Source organism: Arachis stenosperma, chromosome 9 (assembly GCF_014773155.1).
Source record: "Arachis stenosperma cultivar V10309 chromosome 9, arast.V10309.gnm1.PFL2, whole genome shotgun sequence".
NCBI lineage: Eukaryota > Viridiplantae > Streptophyta > Magnoliopsida > Fabales > Fabaceae > Arachis > Arachis stenosperma.
In genome coordinates this window covers 19,435,050-19,457,574 of record NC_080385.1, presented here as the reverse complement: position 1 = coordinate 19,457,574, position 22,525 = coordinate 19,435,050, and the positions used below count along the sequence as shown (strand labels likewise).

General features: G+C 32.9%; 1 protein-coding gene and 1 pseudogene across 4 annotated transcripts; one reads left to right on the top strand and one right to left on the bottom strand.

The window, feature by feature from the left end:
• The first annotated feature begins 6,665 nt into the window (after nt 1-6,665).
• LOC130951246 (extensin-like) lies at nt 6,666-10,989 on the top strand. Of its 4 annotated transcripts, none has more exons than XR_009073893.1 (3): nt 6,666-7,340; nt 9,736-9,832; nt 10,801-10,989. XR_009073893.1 is itself a non-coding variant. In XM_057879890.1 (2 exons), exon 1 carries the CDS (start codon nt 6,816-6,818, stop codon nt 7,338-7,340), a length of 525 nt encoding a protein of 174 aa, XP_057735873.1. In that variant the 5' UTR covers nt 6,677-6,815; the 3' UTR covers nt 9,020-9,038. The 4 variants fall into 4 exon arrangements, 2 of the variants coding, with proteins under 2 accessions (XP_057735873.1, XP_057735874.1); XR_009073892.1 differs by lacking the exon at nt 10,801-10,989 and adding an exon at nt 9,951-10,775; XM_057879890.1 differs by lacking the exons at nt 9,736-9,832; nt 10,801-10,989 and adding an exon at nt 9,020-9,038 and having other exon boundaries at nt 6,677-7,340.
• A 452-nt stretch (nt 10,990-11,441) lies between these two features.
• LOC130949211 (lysM domain receptor-like kinase 3) lies at nt 11,442-15,483 on the bottom strand (annotated as a pseudogene).
• Between the last annotated feature and the right edge of the window lie 7,042 nt (nt 15,484-22,525).

Below are 22,525 nucleotides of genomic sequence, written 5' to 3'. Positions count from 1 at the left end.
TGTGACGAAATGACAAAAATAATTAATTTGTAATCTTTTAAAGACTAATTTGATTCATAAAATTTTTCAAGGAAGAATTTGGATAATGTCCCATCTTTTAGGGACTAATACTATAAGAAAGTCACCGAATACCGTTAGATTTACTGAAAAAATCTGCCAGTAATCTATTTATCATCGGATTTAGTGGCAGACTAAATCAGATGGTAAAAACTTCGCCAGTAACTATTTACCGGTGAAATTTTCGTTTGCTGTTAATTAATTACCAGTGGATATAAACTTTTAATTGTCAAAACTCTTGAGCTTGTAGCAGACGGTAATATATTATTTATTAGTAATTAAATTAATAACTACCGACAAATTTAACCGATAATAAACTTAAATCTTTTTTAATTTTGAATAGTAACATTTTTTTAGATGGTAATATTTTTTTTCAATCTTAACATCCGAACAATGACACCAAATCACATTTGTACTATGATATAAACAATAATAAAATCACCAAAGGCCATGCCTCTAACGAAATTTTGGAATGGTAACATTTCCTTTTCTTTTCGCGTATTGTTCTATAACATCATCACCGAGATCATCAAAGTTTGGAATGTAACCATGTAAGCCTTTAGAAATTAAAGGCCAAAACCTGGGTAATCCATAGCATAAGCAACATATCCAGAAGCAGCAATTCTTTTCGTAAGACCAAAACAGAAATTTGAACCCTAATTACACCATAAATTAGGGTTTACTGTTTATCCAACTAATTACTATAAATTACACTTACCTAACCTAACTTAATATAATTTCTAATTAAACTAATTAAATTAATATAACAAACCCTAATCACATATTTTATTAACAATATTTAATAATGTAAAACCCGGTTAATTAACGGCTAATTAACCCATAAATGAGAATTTATTCTAGAAAGCCTAAAATGGGATTTTTATGGCTAAATGTGATAGAGGAGATTGAGACGAGAATTTCGGTACCAATTTTATAGAATTCGGACCAAGATTGGACCGAACGGGCCAAATCGGGCCAAACGGACCCAAAGTGGGCCCTTGGCCCAACATAACTAAACCAAAACCCTAGTTTTCAGCATTCTCTCTCCTCACTAAACATACTCACATGCTGAAAATGGAGGCCATGGAGGGAAGAACACTCTCTCAAGTTCTTTCTCTCACTTGATCTTCAAACCACCATAACTTTTGATCTAGAGCTCCGATTACCGCTCCGTTTGCGGCCACGCGTTCACCGCGGAGAGCTCTACAAAACCCATACAATCAATCTTGAGATAAGCCACGTGTTGCTGTTCGAAATTCCAGCCCTTATTTTCGAGTTTCATGGGTGAAATGTTGAGATTTTGGGTTCTTTGATGTTATAGGACCCAACTCTCTTGAAGGAGAAGGTTAATCTTGTCTCCTTGGATCTTGGGTGTGGTAAGATTCTCAACCCTAGTGTAATTTTGTTGTTTTATGATGTTTGGGTTTTGAGATGTTGTGTATGGGTATGATGGTTGTGGCTTAGGTTGTGTATGTATGGATATTGGAGCTTGATTGGTGATTTTGAAAAGCTTGGGAAGGATTTGGTGGTGAAAAATCTATTCTTGGAGGTGTTGAGGCCTTGAGAGCTTGTGGATAAGTGGTTTGGAAGTGCGCCGGTTGAGCTTGGGAAATCGGCTAAGGTATGGTTTCGGTTTCCTGTATCTAATATGTAATGTGGTAGGAAATACTTAGGCTAGAGGCCCTAAGATAGGCATTGAATTGTTGATGTTGTTGAATTGTTGATATATATGATGTGGTCATATATGTGATGATGATTAATGATGCCTTGGTGGTATGATGTATGAGAAATATGCATGTTGTGATATATGCTTGATGATTGGTTATGGTTGAATGGTGGGTTGAACCATGTTGATGGTGTATATGATGTTGATTGTATACAATAATGATTTGTTAGAATTGGTGTTGTTGAGAATTGGTATGAGGAATAGTATATGATATGTCAATATGTTTGAGTTTGAGCCACTTGGGTGAAGTGGGTTAAAATGATGAGATAGTGATTTTGTAAATTGTGGTAAAGTGTCAATGTGTGAGTTGAGGAGGCTTGATGTTGAATTTGATACATTTTGATTGATTTTCAAAGAAAAGGGGTGAAATTGGCATGTTTTGATAGATTTTGAAAAGAGTTGTAAATGGCTTGTTTTGAAAATGGCACTTTGTGGTTTTGTATGAAAAATATGGTTTTTGGGCATACTTTGACGGGACATAACTTGGACTACGGATCTCTGTTTTATGCCAAATCTGTTTAGAAATGAAATTGGATCCGGGATGTCCATGCCGTTCGAAGAACGGGTGAAAAACGATTTAAAATGAGGAAGTTATGTCCGTCGGAAGATTGGGGGTTGAATCTGTGAATTCTGTAGCTTTTAACTTAGAAAAATTTTTAGCAGAATGACCCCTTGCGCGTGGGCGCACCTGGCGCGTACACGCCGATCTTCCAGAAAATGCCATCCAAGCGTGCGCGTGATGTGCGCGGGCGCGCCGATTGTGTTGCACCCAATGCCCAGCCATTTTCCAGAGAGTTATGCCAGAACTGTGCCAGTGTTGTGCCTGGGGCACGAGAACACCCACGCGTACGCGTGGTTGACGCGTGCGCGTCGATTGGCAAATTTTTAATCCACGCGTTAGCGTGCATGACGCTTGCGCGTCGATGAGTTTTTGAGGCCATCCACGCGTGCGCGTGGAGTGCGCGTACGCGTGGCCCTGTTTTCATCCCAAAGTTGATTTTTGTGTTTTGAAAGCCAAATCTCATACTTCTAAGCCTCCGATCTCACCACTTATATCTTAAATCATTAGGATATGTCTAGCTATAAGAAGAGAGGCTAGTGAATGTGGTAACTTGCGAGTGAAGCAAGGGAAAAATGAATGATCATTGAGGATCAAGCATGATTATGTGAGATGCGGAGGATGTTGGTGGAAGTGCTTGTTATGCCATGGGCCGAAAGGCCGTATTTGTTAATGAGATGGCTGGTTATGGATTTAACCGTGATGCCAATGGGCTGGTTATGGATTTAACCGTGAGCCGGAGGGCTAGATTATTGCCGTGTTACGGCGGAGCCATGAGTATGGCCATGTACAAATGCATATATGATGTTGAATGAATTGTGAATGTAGCACTTCCACTATTGGAGATGAGAGTTTCCCTGGGAGGAAGTAGTGGCTAGCCACCACGTGCTCCAGGTTGAGACTCGAAGCTCTTTTGACCCTATGTCATAAGTGTGGCCGGGCACTGTGAAAGACCCGGATGAGCTCACCCCTGTAAATGTTCACCAGTGAGGGTGATGGACATAGATCATGATTATGATCAAGTTTATAACGAGTATAACTCGAGTTGGGGATGCGTGACAGAGGGACAGTCCAAGGGTTAGCTACCAGGACTTGTCGGGTTGGCTCTATAACCGACAGATGATATCATCAGCCACTAGGGACAGGCATTCATCATATGCATACTATATGAAATGTTTGAGATTGCCTATTTGACTGCATATTACTTGCTAATTGTCTAAATGCCTTACTTGTTCCTAATTGTATATTTCTTGCTTGATATAACTGTGATTGCTACTTTATACTCCTACTGGTGGTTGGGAGGTTTGAAGGAATTGGAAAGGGAAGTATTAGTTAGACTGAAGAATCTTTAGTCAGATGCCCTTATATGGTTTAGCTTGTTTATATGCTTTGATATTATCTGGAGGAAGCTTTAGGATTGCCTTTGGCTTTCCTCTATTATTATGTATTATATATGTGGAAGATGTTACCATGCTGGGGACCTCTGGTTCTCACCCATGCGGATTTTGTGGTTTTCAGATGCAGGACGTGAGGTTTCCCACTGAGGCATGCTGGAGACTTCTAGATTTGCGAAGATCCTTTGTTCTCGGGGCTATGTTTTGGTTTATATGTTTTGCTTAGATACTTTTATCTCCATTAAATAATACAAACTGTGATGACTCCTCTTATGGGAGATTTTGGAGAATAGGTTTCTGTATTTGTGTCCCCTTGGGTTTCCTTTGGGGTTTTCCTTATTTTATCATATGTATATATTGCTATGCTCGGACCGGTTATCTTCGCAGCCGGATCTTGAGTCTTAATATTCCTGTTTTTGACACTCCTTTGTATATATATAATCTCGCGTTGGTTATCCTTGTTCGTTACGTTATCGACCGGAGTGTTGCGCTTTCGAGTTGCGATTTTTGTTTACCCCTTTTTCTACAAAGGCTCCTAGTTATAATCATTCATTCATACTACTATACGTACTAGATTTTTATATTTGAGGTCGTAATACATTGCCATCTCTGAATTATGACTTAAGCATAAGACTCTGTATGGTAGGGTGTTACAAATAAAATACTTAATAAAATCCTAACCAATAAAAAAATTAAAAATAAAAATTATAAAAAAATATCTTTAATGGTAGCTACAGGATGGTGGAAGCGTGATAGTAACCGGAGGCAGCAGTGAAACCTATCGTGGTGGAGCTAAAATTTAGTAAATCCTAGGTGTAATATAACAAACAAGCAAAAGGAAAAATGGATAACAACCTTACATTTGGCATGGTGGACTTCAGCGGTGGTGATGACTTCCGACAGCAAGGGATACCAACAGCGGCGGCGAAGACTTTCCACGGAGACTCCAACAACAGTGATGACAACGTGCTGATCTGTGACAACGACAGGAGTAAGCAACGGCGACGGGCCAACGGCAGTTTTGGGTGGTGGCACAACAACCTTTTTTTAATGGAAGAGAGGGAGAGAGACGAGAGAGATACAATAGAGAGAGAGAGAGAGAGAGAGAGAGAGTTTGCAATAGTGAGAGGGAGGAGCTTCACGTTTTAATATTATCCCAAATTTATTGTTGGATTTACTGGCAAAAAAATCAACAGTCATGTGTTCGTTGCTATCTAAACGCTGTGTTTCACTCATTTGTATTACCGCCGAAAATTTCTAACGCTATACCTGGAACTAATAAAATTTATTTTCGATTCCCTATTTGTCATCAGATTTAGTTATAGATCTGACGGTAATTTATTCTAGGAATGAATTTTTTTTCGTAACCATTAGAAAATTTGACGTTGAATTGATTGATAACGTCTAACGCAAAATCCGACGGTATATATTAAATGCATTTTTTGTAATGTAATTTGACCATCAACTCTATTTTTGTATTTTGGTTTATAAACAGGGTAGATACTATGATATCGTTTTCATTTATCCATTTGTCTTTTAAGTAAGTTATAATTATATACAAAGAAATTGTAAGAAATCCACCTGGATTTTTTAAAATATCTTTATATTTTCCATTATTTCTCTGTAAAGAAACAAAAAACTAATAATTCATTTAAGACATGTTTAACCCTCACAAAAATATGTTAACTTTTTAAAGGAAATTTGTAGTTAATTATGGGTTGTAGTTTGTAAATAAGAACTCGCTCTTCAAATTGGGGGTATACAACTCAATGATTTATTGTTAATTATGCAAAAGTGCCATAATTGTTATTAAAAAAGAAAAACATGTAACCTCCTAAAGCGAGATTTTTTTTTTGACGTTTTCGAGAATATTTTTGAGAATATTGTTGAAAAATATGACAACTAGAATACACTATGAATATTTTTTTTTTCATCGGTTTCGAGAACATATCGAAGTATAAAAATTATAAAACGTATAAGACGTCAAAGGTGTACATTACAACCTAAGATTAATTATAGCCTTACAAAGTTATAGTTCATACTTCTACTTTGATCGAATCATATGTTTTCATGGATTTATCACTATACACTAAAAAAAAAAATCTTTTGTTGTGTTGGAGATAATCTATTCACAACTTTTGTGTTAGTTTTTTTTTTTTTTATCATTATTGGTTTGCTAGTTACACAAAAATAAAAGCAGTATTTAATGAGAATTTTTAATGTATGTTTTAAAAATATAAGTTCTTAAATTACTATTAAAATATTCAACTATTTATAAATATTATTACTTTATCATGAATTATGATATCACTTTTTTCAAAAATTTAAACGGATAAAAATAGACAATATAAATGATTATATTTTTAACATACACTCCCCTTTAACTATCTTTTTTGAATTTGTTTAATTTTTATATAGACCTTCTTTTTTATTTTTATTTTATTTGTCCTATATTATTTTTTTTAATTTTAAAATTTACTAGGTATCAAAGTCTAAATTTTTCGAATATAAAACTCTAATACCATATCATAATATATGTATAAAAATATGATTGTTATTAATTAATTATGTATTTAGAATAGTTTTTAATTAACAAAATAAAAAATATTTATTTATTTATTAAAAAAATTAATGTTAAGATAGTATTTATTATAAAAAATATACACAGTAGCGAGATTGATTTATTTTTTGTAATGTCTTATGCATCACAACACTAGTAAATAAAAATAACCATTATCAATTATCATGATATATGACCAACAATTCTGTAATAATAATAATAATAATAATAATAATAATAATAATAATAATAATAATATATTGAATACAAAATGATTAATTATCGAACTTTGTTGAATAAAAGAAGTTATATTGGTGCAGATTTTCGCTAGGAAGTGTGTGTTTCATATGCTCGCTCTGCTATATGACGATGATCTTGATGAGACAACATCCTTAAAGATAAAACACCGACAAATGGTGTGGTCATTGAACACCATATATTACAACAACTATATCTCCCCATTTTCAGTCACAACATTTCTTTCTCTTTTGCTCCTATTTCCATCTCTGTGAAAGGAAAATGACAAATTTAGCCATGTTGTTCATCACCTTGTCCATAATCTGGGTTTTATTTTCAGTACCCTCAACTGTTTCAGAGATCACTCGCCATCATGAACAACCTCAACACACAATGTGCAATGAGTGTCATGAAAACCCACCATTGCCACCTCCACCGCCTCCGGAGATAAAGTGCCCACCACCGCCGGTCCCTGTGATAGAGTGTCCACCACCACCGGTCCCTGTGATAGAGAGTCCACCACCACCAGGGCTTCCATCACCTCGGCCACCACGGCCGATATGGCCGACAAGGCCACCACGGCCACCATGGCCACCATTGCCACCAATATTGCCACCAATATTACCACCATCACCACCACTTCCATCACTGCTACCACCACCACCACGGCCATCACTGTATCCTGAAGGGCCGGAAGTAGAAGGAGAGGATTACGATGATTACAATGACGGCGAAAAGTTGGAGCCAGCAATGCAGTACTTGACTTTCGTAGCCCTTCTTTCGCTTCCATATTACTTGTTACTTTAGGTGTGCATTGTTTCTGGTGATGCTTCTTCCCATTAGCTTGTGTTCTTGTATTGTGCCAATAACAGTAGACTTATTAAGTTGTTTATATTTCATTTGCATTATCATATTAAGGACATCTTCTTGGTTCATGCTTTTTAAAAGACCTATATCTATCGGAAATTATAACTAAATTTAATGTCTAAGATACTTAATTACATTTTACATATGTAGAATATAGAATATAACTATTATAATTATTTATCTATAATTAAAATTAATTATAATTGTTTATCTATAAATAAAGGTTCACGTATGATATATAATTTAAGTAAAATATAGGGAAAAGGATAAATAGGTCCTAACTTTTTAAATTTTTGACAAATACATCTCTGACAAAATTTAAATAAAAAAAATTTCTTGATTTTAACAAATAGATGACAATTTAATTATTCCATCTATTTGTCTCTTATACACCAAACGGAACTTACTGACGTGGTTGAAACGGTATCAAAGTGTCCGTTACGGTGTCACGTTGGAAGTGGAATAAAGTTTAAAGGACAAATAAATTATTGACGTCATTTTGCAAATAAAGTTCGAAAGACAAATAGGTTCTTAAAAATTTAATTCATTATTATACTTCTATTATATTTCTATTATGAGAATTTAGTTTATAAAATTATGCTTGTATTTTAAAATCTAGTTAACTTGTTGTATTCTGTAATTTAGATTATTTATATTAAAATTGCAGAAATTGGACTTGTTCTATTTCTACTTTTTTTTAAATTGCATTAGTTCAATTTTCTCCCATTAGTTAGCATTAATTAGAATTAGTGCATTTGTGTATTATATTGGAATTTGTTAAATTGCATTAGTTCAATTTTTATCATACCAGTAGCATTAGTTAGCATCAGTTCATTTATAAATCAAGTTAGATATTAATTCACTTGTGCATCATTCATGTATTAAGTTAGTATTAGTGTATTTGTGTATTATATTAGAACTAGTATTTTTATCTGTAATAACATTACAAAAATATTTTTTTTTTAAATTATAGTTTACTTTGTTCTGACAGTATAAATTATGCATGACACAAAAGATTTATAAAATCAAACTACTTTTACAAAATAAAAAAGTTGTAAGTTGACAAAAATCTCTGGTTAAGAAGACAAAAATATCTGTAGATAAAAAATTAAATAATAAGATTTTTGTTATTATTTTTATATGAAAAAGTCTAATTTTTTATTAATAATTAATTTTAACATTCGTTATCTAAAATTTAAAATAATTTAACGTGTATACTTTTACATTTAAAATATTTTAATTGTAAAAAAAAATTGGATGACATATTCTGATTTGTCAAATTATTAATATAAAATATAAATTATATATAGAGTAAAAATAGTAGAGAGAAATGAAAAAATGGAGAGTGATAGATGAGAGAATTTAGAAAGGAAGTTTTTTAATTTTGAAATAAATTTTTTTCTCTCAATTTTAACAAGAGTGTCATGTGACACATTTGATTATTAAATTAGATAGTAATATATGATATATAATATAGGTATATTTCAATTAGATAGTAATATATAATACATATATAAGCATAATGAACTAAATTCTCAATGACCTATTTGTCCTTTGAACTTTATTTGCAAAATGACGTCAATGACATATTTGTCTTTCGAACTTTATTCCCCTTCCAGCGTGGCACCGTAACAGATACCTGAATACCGTTTGAACGTAACCACGTCAGTCAGTTCTGTTTGATATATGAGAGGTAAATAAACGGAAGGATTAAATTGTCCTCCATTTATTAAAATTATGAATTTTTTTGTATTTAAATTTTGTCAGAAATATATTTGTCAAAAATTTAAAAAATTAGAACTTATTTGTTCTTTTTTCTAAAATATATAAAAAAATATGAAATTAAATTGAGAGTCTTCATTTTCTCTCCATTAGAAGAGCTAATAAAGAGTAGAGATATATTTTATTGTTGTCTTATTATTCATCTTTCTGTTATATTTTTATATTATTATTGTGAAAAAAAATTATATTATATTATTGTTAAAGTGTTTAAATAAATCACCGTTCCTGAGTAAATTAATTCTGGATTTATACTTAGTCTATAATCATATTAAATTTGATACAAGACTAAAGCCAAAATAAAAACCCTGGCCAGTGATCCATTAGAACTAACAAGAAACCTGACTCACTAAATTTCCTATATCATACAGGTTCACAATAATGAAATAAAACAATTTCGTTTGGTGAACAATAAGAGATACAGATAACGTGAATAACAAATCACATTTTAAATCCACTAATCATTTAATTTTATACTCTAAATTCATCACTTTTATCTGATTTTATTTTGACCTAATTACATCTCTTTCTAACCCAAATTTCCTTTTCACCACAGCTAGTTGTCTGTCACTTACTCCAACATGCAGTCTTTTTTGCTAGCAAAAAAGCTTCTAAGCGCTGTCGTCTTCCACCGTCACCAACTCCGAGTGTAGGTAAGCCGTTCCGTATTAAGAACAAACATCTTATTTGCATGAAAAATAAAAATCTCATTCACATTAAGAACAAACATCTTATTTGTATGCAAAATAAACATCTGCATGAACGATGAAGGCGAGAGGGCAGAGGCAATTACTGTGGCGCGATGGAAGACAAAGCTGAGCTACTTGCAGCAGTGCGATGGAGGTGCGATGAGGCTGGGCTGCATGCGGCGGTTAGAGAGACGCGACGAAGCACTGATGCGTGCGGCAATTAAAGACACAACTAGAAAATGGATTAATACAGATAGATTTACAGACAGATTTAGTCTTTATTACAGACGGATTTTTGGTTACCGACGTTTTTTGTTCCTTTGTAAAAGCCTCGTCAGAAATTATTTACCGACGGATTTTTTTCATCGAAAAATTACCGACGGATTTTTACCAGTTACCGACGGATTTTTTCTTTGTAAATTCTCCATCCATTTTCCTGAAACGTCAAACTTTTCGACGGATTTTCCGTCGGTAATTGGAATCTTGGAAAATCATCCCAAACTCTGAATACAGACAGAAAATCCGTCTGTAAATCCATTAGTAAGGTAAAATATAATTTTTTTAGATTTTTTCATTGCGAAATAAACTTCTTTTCATACAAAATAAATATAAATTTAATACAAATTTTTATCTAATTTGTATTCGAATATTTATAATATTTCAAAAAATAAACAAATTCATCGTATTATCAAACTAAAAGAAAAGTACTATAAACAAGCAAATCAATATAATTCAAAACATAAACAAAGTGTATTGATCATCAACTATAATTCCCAGTATATTGTTTAACCATACTAAAACTATCGGCTATAACTCTGGTGTGACATCCTTTTCAGCTTTTACATCTTTGTGATCCACTTCTATTTCTCTGTCTGGTTCCTAATTAATCTTCTTGTTTTGAATTGCCTTGTGGGGTGGTGATATATGGAAAGACAAGCACTTCAAATCAATTGGATTCAGCTTTTTCAAAGACTGAATTCTGAGAGTCTTAAGCGGTGAGATACCAGAAGATCTTGGACTGTTCTCTCTGGTTCAGGCAGTGTATTTCATGAATCTGACAGTGTATTTTTTACACCTAAGTAACACAGAATTAGGTTGTTCAGCCATAAATATGTAATCACTAACCACAATTTGAGTGAAAAATAAGAAGAAGATTATTTTCTCCAAATCCTCAATTTTGTTCAGAAGTATATATATATGCGCTTTTAGACCCTAATAGAGTCTGATATTACTAAACAAAAAACTTCCTAATTTGCATGTGTGGCTATTTCAAAATGCCTCTTCTCTTACGCTCTCTCAAATCACTAGGTATAATAAATACAGAATCTACACAAAGGCCACCTTTAGAATGTGTACAATCAATTTGTTTCATGGAGAATCTAACCTCAGACTTAGGCTCTGATCCACTAATTATATTTGTATTATAATAGTAGCAATTCTAATACTAGCAATAAAATCCTGGCATTCTACACCAGCAATTCTAATACTAGCAATAAAATCCTGGCATTCTACACCCAATATATATATATATTGAGACTTATTAAAAAAAGAAGAAGAGGAAGAAAATAATATCTTAACTGTTGGATGAGGAGGGAAGTGAATGAGGGTGGTGCATGACAAAAACTTGATAAAACTGGCACAAAAATCACCAGAAAAATTAGAAAAGAAGGAACATAAAGATAATCTGAATTACTTATGTAAAGTCACTAGGCCCTCTAATGTTATCACTTATCACATACAAAAGAAGAAGTAATGCATAGTAGGGTATCAAAATTCACCAAAGCTATAAGTCGCTTGATTTCAGCACCACCATTGATCACAGCTTCTTTAGTAGAAATAAGCTCATAAAGCCCCAAAAGCAAAGACATCTAATTTAGGAGAAACTCTACCATATATATACCTGCAAATAAGAGAATAAAATGGTTCAATGGTATAATTGAATTTGATCCCTTAAGTGCATGTTCTGTTTTGCCATGAGAATGTGTCAATTTAAAGTAACAAACATGATCCATCATACTCTGGTGGCATGTAACCAAATGTACCTGCCATATTAGCAGTGGGAGCTGATGAACTTCCAATATCAATCAGTGACGAACAAATTCTTGCGTGGTCTAGAATTCTTATAAATAAGTTCTCGTTGAAAGTATAGCTTCTAGACCGACAAGGAATCTTTTCGTGCAAAAGTTTTGGTTGTCACAAGTAACTAACCCCTAATAAAATTGATAACCGAAGTATTTAAACCTCGGGTCGTCTCTCAAGGAATTGCAGGGAAGTGTCCTTATTATTGGTTATGAGTTTTGTAAATTGGGGTTTTGGATTGAGAAATAAGAAGAGAAAATTCCAAAGAAAATAATTAATAACAATAAAAGCCTTGACTAGGAGAAGATTGATTTAAAGTTCTATCCTTGTTGGATTTTCCAAGATTAATTAGTAATAGGTTGTTGTTCTACTTAGTTATCCTTTACTGAGTAAAAAAAAGTCAAGTAAGTTAGAAGCCAATTTCTATTCACAAGTCCTAATCCTCTCCCTTGGGAGGGATTAGCGTTAGTAACTAGAGAGCTGGCCAATAACTTCTAATTACCAATTAACTCTTGAGTATTCCAACTCAAGGGTATCAAATATTAATCAACTCCAAAGTCAAGTTAAAAGCCTACTCCACTGACATAGATGCCAATTCCGCATTCATGAAAAGGGAGTAGAAAGAAGACATGATAATTGGAATAAAATTGGAAGTAATTAAATAAATAATAAAATTAAATTCATAAAAGCAATCCAATTGTAACTAAGGATTAAGGATATGGAAGAATAAGTAACAAGTAAGGAAACAAACTAGAATGATGAAGTCTTCAATGGAAGTAGTGACTCTGTAAATATCCAATCCAAAAGTATAAAACTAAGAAGTCCCCTTGATTCCTCCACTCTCAGCCTCTAATCTGTGTTTTATGGGCCGAGAACTGGGTCAAAAACAGCCCAGAAATCGCTGGGGACGATTTCTGGGTCGCTGAATTTTCTGCGGAACAACGCGTGCGTGTGATTCACGCGTGCGCATCATCTAGCTGTACGGCCACTATGAAAATTATGTATCATTTCGAAGCCCCGAACGTTAGCTTTCTAACGCAACTAGAACCGCCTCATTTGGATTTCTGTAGCTCAAGTTATGGTCGATTGAGTGTGAAGAGGTCAGAGCTGACAGCTTTACAGTTCCTTCAGCTTCTTGTATTCCTTCCACTTTTGCATGCTTCCTTTCCATCCTCTAAACCATCCTTGCCCTGTAATCTCTGAAAATACTTAACACATATATTACGGCATCAAATGGTAATAAGAGAGGATTAAAATTAGCAAATATAAGGCCAAAGAAGCATGTTATCAATCATGGCACAAAATCAGGAAGGAAAATGTAAAACATACGAATTGTATGAATAAATGTGAGAATAATGGATAAAGTCTATTAGATTAAGCACATGATAAACCCTAAAAATGGGGTTTATCAATCAGCTTTGCTTAGTCCAAAACTCGCATCCTGCAGATTAACTAATACACAGTATCTCAGAATTATAGCACAAAGATAAGAGTAACAAGATCACATAAGTCTTCAAAATGTTTCATACCTTTTCGTGGAAGGATTTGTCTAATAATATGTTTGCCGACTTTATATCGCGATGGATATATACAGGCTTTGTATGTTCATGAATATATTCAAGTCCCCTGGCTGAATCCAGAGCTATTTGAATCCGGGTAGACCATGGCAAAGGTTCTTTAAGACTTGGGGGTGTTTAATGAGGAGAAATAAGCTACAAGAAAGTCGGACCAAAGTTTCGAGAATATATGAGGCATAAAGCAAAAGAAAAATAAAGTTACTACCTCTATAGGTATCGGATTGCTACAGGACCTCTAGACACTACAAGAAAATGAAACATTTGTAACAAAAAATTTGTATCAAATTTAAAATTGTTACAAATTATAGATTTTTTGTAACAATAATTAGTTATTGTTACAAAATAAGAATATTTTGTAACAATAAAAAAATTTGTTACAAAATATTTTAATACTTTGTAACAACTTGATTTCTTTTGTTACAAATTATGTTGGCTTTCGTATCGAATTGTTGTTTTGTTACAAAATGTTATAATGTTTTGTAACAAAAAAATATATTATTACAAAAATTCAAAATATTTTGTAACAAAATATCTATTTGTTTCAAAAGTTCTAAATATTTTGTAACAAAAAATTAATTTGTCACAAAATACAATATTTTTGTAACAAGTTATTTATTTGTCACAAAATTCAAAGATTTTTTGTAACTAATAAAAAATTTTGTTTCAACATACTAAATGTAAGACATTGAATTTTTAAAAAATAATATAATAAATTATTTATGATTTATTATATTTATTTAAGATTTTATATTCAAAAATTTATTTTACTAAAAATATTTAAGTCAAATTAATGATAGTTTGAGTTTAAAATTATTTTAAAAATTAAATAATAAATTATTTATTATTTATTATATTTATTCAAAATAAATTTTTAGAGATTTATATATTAAATGGAATATTTTTTATTTATAATTTGAAATAATAATAAAATAATATTTTAAAAATTACTGTAATTCTTAAAATTAAAATATTTATTTAAAAATAATTTAAAATTTTATAATTAAATAATATCTTTATATACCTATTATTAAATTAAAATTAATTTTCAGTTATTATACTATCTTTATTTTTATTAAAAATATTTAAGTTACTCAATCCTCTAACTCTATCTTTTTCTTGTAAGACTCAGAATTTTCGAAAAATGTTATTATAAGTTAATTTCAATTTATTAATTTATTAAAGACTTTATTTTTAGAAATTATTGTATTAAAAATAATTAAATTAAATTTTGATAATTAAATTAAAAATTTTACTTAATCTTATAATATTGAATAATTTTCTATATTTAAATGATAAAACTTAATAGTTGTAAGAGAATAAAAATTTTATATGATTCGAGTTAAATAATTAATATTTTATAATTTAATACTCATATTTTGGAAAATAAAGAGAATTAATCATATTATGTCTAATTTTTTTTGAATTAAAATATTTATTAAAAAATAATTTATATATTGATGAACAAATAATACTTTTTTTAAAGATAATTTTATTAGATTAAACTTAGTTTTTAATACCATTTTATATCCTAATTATATTGTGAATTGTCCTCAAAATAAAACCTAATTTGCTAAATACTTCCTAAGACTCTAACCCTAATTTCCCCCTTCCCTTCAGCCGCCACACCCCTTTCAACTTTGCTTTCCTTCCAAAATCATACAGACCCAGCACATAGCAGTAGAAAAAAGATAAAAAAGAAAGAAATCAGTAGAAAGAAAGAAAGAAAACGTTGAGGGAGAGAGGGAGAAACGAAATTAGAGAAGAGAAGAGAGGAGAGGGGGACGGCCAGCGCTGGTGGGCCGAGCTGCTCGCCGCCATCGTTGCTAGCACCGATGCGGAGGAAGGAGCCAGAGGAGAAGAAGCACAACACCGCAGATGAAGCTCGCTGCCGCTGCACCACGCCTCGCGAACCACTGCTGCGGCGCCTCTGTCGTCATCTTCGCGGGTTCCGGTCGCCATCGTCGTCTCTTCCGTGAAGCCCGCCGCCGCCGTCCTTCTCGCTATGAAGCCAGCGCCGCCATCGTCACCATCACGGGCTGCTGCTGCGCGTGACGCCGCCGCCGCCACCTTTGAGTCCGTCGCCGTCAAGCAGAGCCACGGGCAGAGACAGGATCCCCAGGTGAGAGATAGAGAACCTGGGAGGGCCGCGACCAGTCCAATCGCTGCGACCAGTCACCGGCGTCGTCTTTGTCTGAACCACCGCCAGATCCGCCACTGCTGAAGCTTCTGGCTGCGCCTCTGCCGTCGGTGGAGCTTGTCGTTACTGAGATCATTGTTGCTGCTGCTCCAAGAGTAAAGTTGTTGCTACTAGGAATTAAAAACAAACGAAGGGTTTGTTGCGATTAATTACCGACTTTCAGCTAATTGAGGTAGGGGATTTTATTTTGAAATTAACTGTTTTAATTTATGAATGCCATGGAAGTCTAGGTTTAATTTTTTAGAACTTCTGATTAGGGATATTGTTTTTGATTATCAGAACTTGTGAATATTAGGGCTGTTGATTATTGTTTTGTGTTGTTCTTTGTTGCCGGCATGGGACTTTATGCAGAGTCTAAAAAGGTATGTAATTTCCGTCATCTAGCTTCCTTCATGATCCTTGCGTTTGTTTTTGGAATTCACTTTAAGAGGTTTATGAATTATAAAATTGTTTGAAGCTCATGAATGTATATTAACATGAACTTTCATATTCATTCAAATAAAGTGAATACTAATCTGATGGATGAAACGATATATTGATTTATTATATATATGGAATTAAAATTGATGAGATGCTGTTAAATACTAATCTTTAAAGCCATCTGCATCCAAGTTATGTAGTTGAAGTGATAGCAAGAAGAAGATACATGTAAAACAAAATGTGAATATTGCTGTAAAGAGATTTTCAAAGAAAAAATACTATGAAGTAATAGTTTCTCTTATTATAAGGTAAATGGGCATCACTAATTCATCAGACTTAGTACTTATTAGTAATGGAGGATCAGTTCATAATTTGAGTCATTGGATTGACAAAAAAAAATTTAATAATGCAATAGACAATAATTCATTCAATCTTATTGCTGTTTGTGATTATTCATGGTAAATGTGCTGCTGTCCTGTTATTCTTTGTGTTTTTGTGGCTTAATTGTGATTAGATTGTGACTGTCTTGATCAAATTGTTGAGGATTGTTGGCTCCAGATTTGGTTGCTCCAATTGAATATCTATAGTTTTTGTTCTCATGATTTGTTGGTTTGTTTATGATTATTTAAAATTTGGAATGCTTTGGCTGGGTTGATATTGTTGTTGATTTTGAACCTGGACTTTGGCTTTGTTGTTGCATTTTTATTTGAATTTCTGGATATTGTTGCTCTAAGGCTTCAATTTTCATTTCACACGGCCTTCCACTAAACCAAGCTTTCAACATAAATTTTGGATCTTTACCGAAAACCTCCCTAGAAATATGAGATTTCACACTTAGTTGCTTCCTTCTCTTGAATTTACTGCTAAGAGATTAACTTGCTATCATTTCAGAACATTGTCAAGCATGGGTTTGGAAGGTGAGCTTTTATTCATGAGATTTTATCACAAAGGAAAAGTTATCATATTGTTAAGAGTTATTATTCAATTGATGTACACTTTTATTAGATGGTTCTTATTCATGAGCTTTTATTTAATTCTCTAATTATCTATGACATAGGATCTATTAATTATTCAATAATTAGTTTCCTGGTTTGAGTATTTAAGTATTAGATTTTGATATCATTATGAATAAAATTATATGTTTTGTTTCTGAATATCACTTGTGACAATGACTTTTCAGCTTTCCGAGGCAAAAGAAAATGTTACATGATCATCACTCATTTGAACATCATTCAGTATTGTGTAAATATCAGATTAACAACAATTTTATACTAACTATCTTTTTATTATCACATTCAATTATCTTATAATAGAAGGCATTTCATTGTTACCCTCTTTAATTTGTATATGGATTTATTTATCACATTTTACTTGTGTCATGGTTGAAAAATGACAAATGTCCTATTATTTGATTTGATAAATTTGATTGGGTATGGCTGAGACATAAGTTGTGAATTGGTTGTGTTTGTTGGAACCATGGACGGTGGAAATATCCAAGTTTTAGGGGAGGTTCTGCTGAAATTTTTCTAAACATTTTGGATAAAACTTAGTGGAAAAATTATAATTAGTGTTATATCTTGTTTCTAACTTTTTTGTTTCGGTTTTTCTTATTTACAAGAATGCTGAAATGGTGACCATATGCTACCTTGAAGGCTCAAGAATATTTTGATGCATAGAGACACTAATCTAAGTTAGAATTTTTATGTTTTGGTTGAACTAATCAATGTACTCACTAGGTAATGTTATTTTGTTTCAAGACAATTTTAGCTAAAAGGATCTTGTTTGACTTATGTATGTTTTTGCATATTATATACATGTAAACTTGCTTATTAAAATCGTTAATATACTAGTTAATTTAAAAAATAATTTAGTAAATTATGCATGTAATATGTAATTAAAAAAAGTTGTTACAAAATAATTAATTTGCTTTCGTAACTAAAGAAAAAAAAATGTTACAAAATCATGTTACATTTTGTAACAAAATTTTTTGATAGGAAAAAAAATTGACTGTCACGAAAAATACCTTCAAGATCAAAATTTATTACCACTTTTGTAACGGCTTCTGGTTTTTTGTATCAGAAAAAATTGTTACAAAATATGGTATTGAATTGTAACAGTTCCATTTTTTGTTACAAAAACTTTTTGTAACGGGACTTACTGCAATGGACCCTTTTTTGTTACAAAAAACTTTTGTTTCAAAATTTTGACGTTTTGTAACAATATTTTTTGTTACAAATACGCCTTTCTCTTGTAGTGAGAACACTGATTTATACAAGTTTGAAAAGTAGACTTTGGGTTGCTGTTCCCATTAGCATAGCAGGCAACTACTACAGCACTATGAATATCAGAAGCTTATTTTAAACCTTCTTTATCAGAAAGGTCAAGATGGTCCAGTTTACAACACCTTGTAGCCAGATGGCAACTGTTCGACTCTTTACCAGATAGTGAGAGATAGCCAACAAGGTTCCTTTCCCATAGAAATATTCAATAAAAGAATTTTAGCAAGCCTCGGAAAGAACTAGAAAAAATGGCAAAGAACTACAAACAAGGCTCATTAGATTATAAATTGTAAATCTAACAAAATTGAGCATAACTACAGGGACAACTATTAACACTGAGTAACCTATCAGATCAAAATAATGTTAGGCAACGTCCTGTAATAAAAAATGACTACCTTATCAAACTACAGTTAGGGAAGATGTGCAGAATTCTTCTGAGGTAGGCAATTTCACTCTGAACTACAAGGAAGCCATCATGCCCATTTTTCACCTGTCAAAAACCATACCAAACCATTGTCCCTTTCATCTTTATGCAGCAAATTGATTTGGGAATGGGGGTTGAGGAAAGAGGGAAGTCTGAGGGTTGGAAGATACCAGTTTGCCAAGTGCTATTAAAAAGTGCACCCTGGCAATTTCATCATGATCTTTGAGAAAATATAGGTTACTTGAGACAAGAAATCCAAGACGATTGTGTCCATCAAGAGCATCGATAGTAGACATAACAAAATTAACTTTTGAACTTTGAATAAGCTCCTTTGGCATTTTCATTAATGTTATTTATGACTGCATCTAGTCCACTGATGTAGTATAATAATCTAAAGATGAAACTAACAGAGATCTCCATGGCTGTCTTTTCCATAGAAGAAACACTTGCTGCAAGACTTATGACTATTGAGAGTGCTAAATCATTTTTACCAAGTTGCCACAACAAGATTGCATATACTTGAAAAACTTTAAAGTCAAGCATTCCTTAAACAAGATAAACTGCAACAGTGTAAACAGAAAAGAAAAATTGAAATATCTTTCCAAGCAAGACCAGTCACAATATCCTTTCACAAAGATTGCAGGAAAAATGCCTCTTTACATGAGGCAATTCATGAGTTTAAAGCTTTCATTTATAAACAGAAGGAAGCTTTGATAACTTATAGCAAACAAGAATCAGTTAATATTCAAGCACAATAATAAATTCTTTATACTTTAAAATAAAATAAAAAATTTGAAGAACTCTAAAAAGAGATAAATTGTGAATACGAAGTGAACCTTCTTTCCTCAAATTTTCACATTCCTGTATAGCATCAACATTATTTCCAGCCTATATCAAATAGTATGAGTTAGCAAACATCGCAACATTATTTGGAAAAGATAATACTGGAGATCTGTAGTGTAGGTACCTTATAAAGTGATCTCGCCAAATTAATTGATACATCTTTCATCTGTGAGTTTCGATTATCTAACGAGGCAATGCTAATGGCATGGAGGGCTATCCTGTAAGAAATAGTAGCAGATCTGTAATCGTTTTGAGACTCACAAATTAAACCATGTAAATTATGTGATTCGGAATAGTGAGGAGAACGCTGCACAGCTTGCTAAATAGCTCCAAAAACCTGCAACAATTACATTCATCATTTACATGAACAAATCACAGAAAAAAAATGAGTGATCACCATAGAAAACTATCCTTTTGGAACATAACTAAATCTATTCACAAAAATTGATTGATAAAAAAATTAAAAATATTACATAATCCATCTGAAACATCAACTGTAGAAAACTATCCATCTGAAACATCAACTGTAGAAAAACACACAAGTCATTTAACTCTTGAACACTACAATAATTAAGCAGCACAATAAATTATATGAAATTCACCTCTTTTACACTTTCTCCACTCCTCATAGAGAACAGTAACGAGAAAGTCGGACCAAATACCTCTAGCCTCCTCCATAAGAGGAGAAGCACAACTATTAGGCACCTATCCACAAGATCCCTACTCCTTAAATGGTCGCCACTTCGATTTTGACCTAAACATCAAGACTGAAATCACGACCAATAGATAACAAGAAATCACAAGTTGATATCAATTCTGAAGGAAGAAAATGGAATCGAGAAAAAGAAAAGGCTTACAGCGACGATATCAGGGTCACACCAGGGATGCTGGTCTTTGCCAGAGAAGAAGTTACCAATGGAGTCAACTATCGTTCCGAGCTTCGCTTCAAGCTTCGCCATTCAACAACAACCACCGAGTTTTCACCGAGTTGGGCAGAGTTTTTCACGGATAGTTGCAGACATGACCGACAAAAAATCTCTTTTTGCTGATAGTAAAATAATTGATAAACCTACAAAAAGCTCAATCAGCATCAACAGCAACAAGAAGATAGAAACTGTGAAGAAAAATTGATAAACCTAAAATTGGCACAGAAAAATTGAGCCCTAAGCACCAAAATCACAAAATCAGATTATACCTGAAATTCACTAAGGGAGCAAACGCGACAAGAGCGGTGGCGGAGAGAGCTTTGTGACGACGGCGATGAAAGGAGCAGACGCGACGAGAGCGGCGGCGGAAGGAGCTCGTGCGACGTAAGAGATGACAGAGAGATTGTGCGATGCAAACGGCGGCAACGGCGGAAGAAGCTCGTGCGACCAGAGAAGAAGCAACTCGTGAGGAAGAAGCTCATGTGTGAAGTGTGAATGAACGTTTGTGAATTGTGAATGAAGCTCGAGACACTAGGGTTAAGTTAGGTTTACATCAATATTTTCCGACGGAAAATTTTAAATTATAGACGGATTTTTCGTCTGTAATAATTTAAGAAAATGCAGCATTTTGTTTATTTAATTATAGACGGATTTTCCGTCTGTAACCATTTCCCACGAAAAAATTAATTTTTTCGACAGAATTATCGACTGATTCTCTTTTTCATCTGTAATTTATGCTCATTTATTTTTTTTTCCGACAAAAATTTCTCTAAAATTCTGTCTGTATTTCCGTGGGATAAAATCTGTCGAAAATATCTGTTTGCAATAACTAGTTGTTTAGTAGTGGGACACACGAGAAAGTGCAGTGGTTCGCGAGAGACAGCGGGAATTGTGGCCTTGTGGGGAGCAGGGGTGAGGCGTGGTGCAGGCGTGGGAAAGAGTTTATGGTTGTTGAAAGTCAAATTCAAAACAAAAATTATATCTAATTAATTAAAAATTTAACTTTTAAAATTAAAATTATTTTTTCTTTTTTTAACTTATTATTTACATGATTAAAAATAAGCGTTTTTCCTGTACTTTCTCGAAATAAAAAATCCAAGGGAGGTAAATGAAGTGGTGGGACGTTATACAGTCTCATATGGAGGAAAATTTTTTACCAAAATATCCATCTAAAATTTTATTTAAGCCTCGTGAACAAAGTCAAACAGAAGATATAGACATAAATTATCATAATTATTTAAGCCTCGTTAATTCATTCTATGATAGTATAATACTATAATCCCTATATTTGTCCATAGAGTCAAATCTCCCTCACTAGTCACTAATGTCAATTTTGTTTGGTAACCTTGGTTAAATAGAGGTATATTGTAGCACTTAGGTATTTTGTTTTAATTGGTTTCTGTGTGTTATACAACTATGATTAGCTTTCCACTTAACAATATCGATACACCTTATATTTTGATCGCAAATATTAACTAAATTTATATTTTCAATTTTATATGCATAATTTAACTCTTAATCACATAACATTACATACAAGTGTCAAGGTGTTCAAATTGTTTATTGCAATGCAACCACTTAATATGGGAACAAAAATTCATTACCACTAGCATTTTCTCTTGTTGATGGTAAAACCAAGGTTGTATGGTCCTGGTTTTTGGTTTGCCTTAGAAGTTAGAACTTATGTTACCCAAAGCCATGGACTTTGTCTAATATAGTAATATCCAATCCACGTAAAAGTATCATTGAGTCTGCTAGAAATCCATACGAAACATGGTGCTGCCACATGCTCAGTATACGTTTTGACTCAGTCGCATTACTAACAATTTCAATCATAAGTTTGGTAATGTGGATTTCAAAAAACATTTTATTAACACGATAATATCTCATTGGCCAATCATAAAACTTCAAA

Coding starts and splice junctions, on each gene's coding strand:
- LOC130951246 (XM_057879891.1), top strand. CDS start 6,816: ATGACAAATTTAGCCATGTTGTTCATCACCTTGTCCATAATCTGGGTT.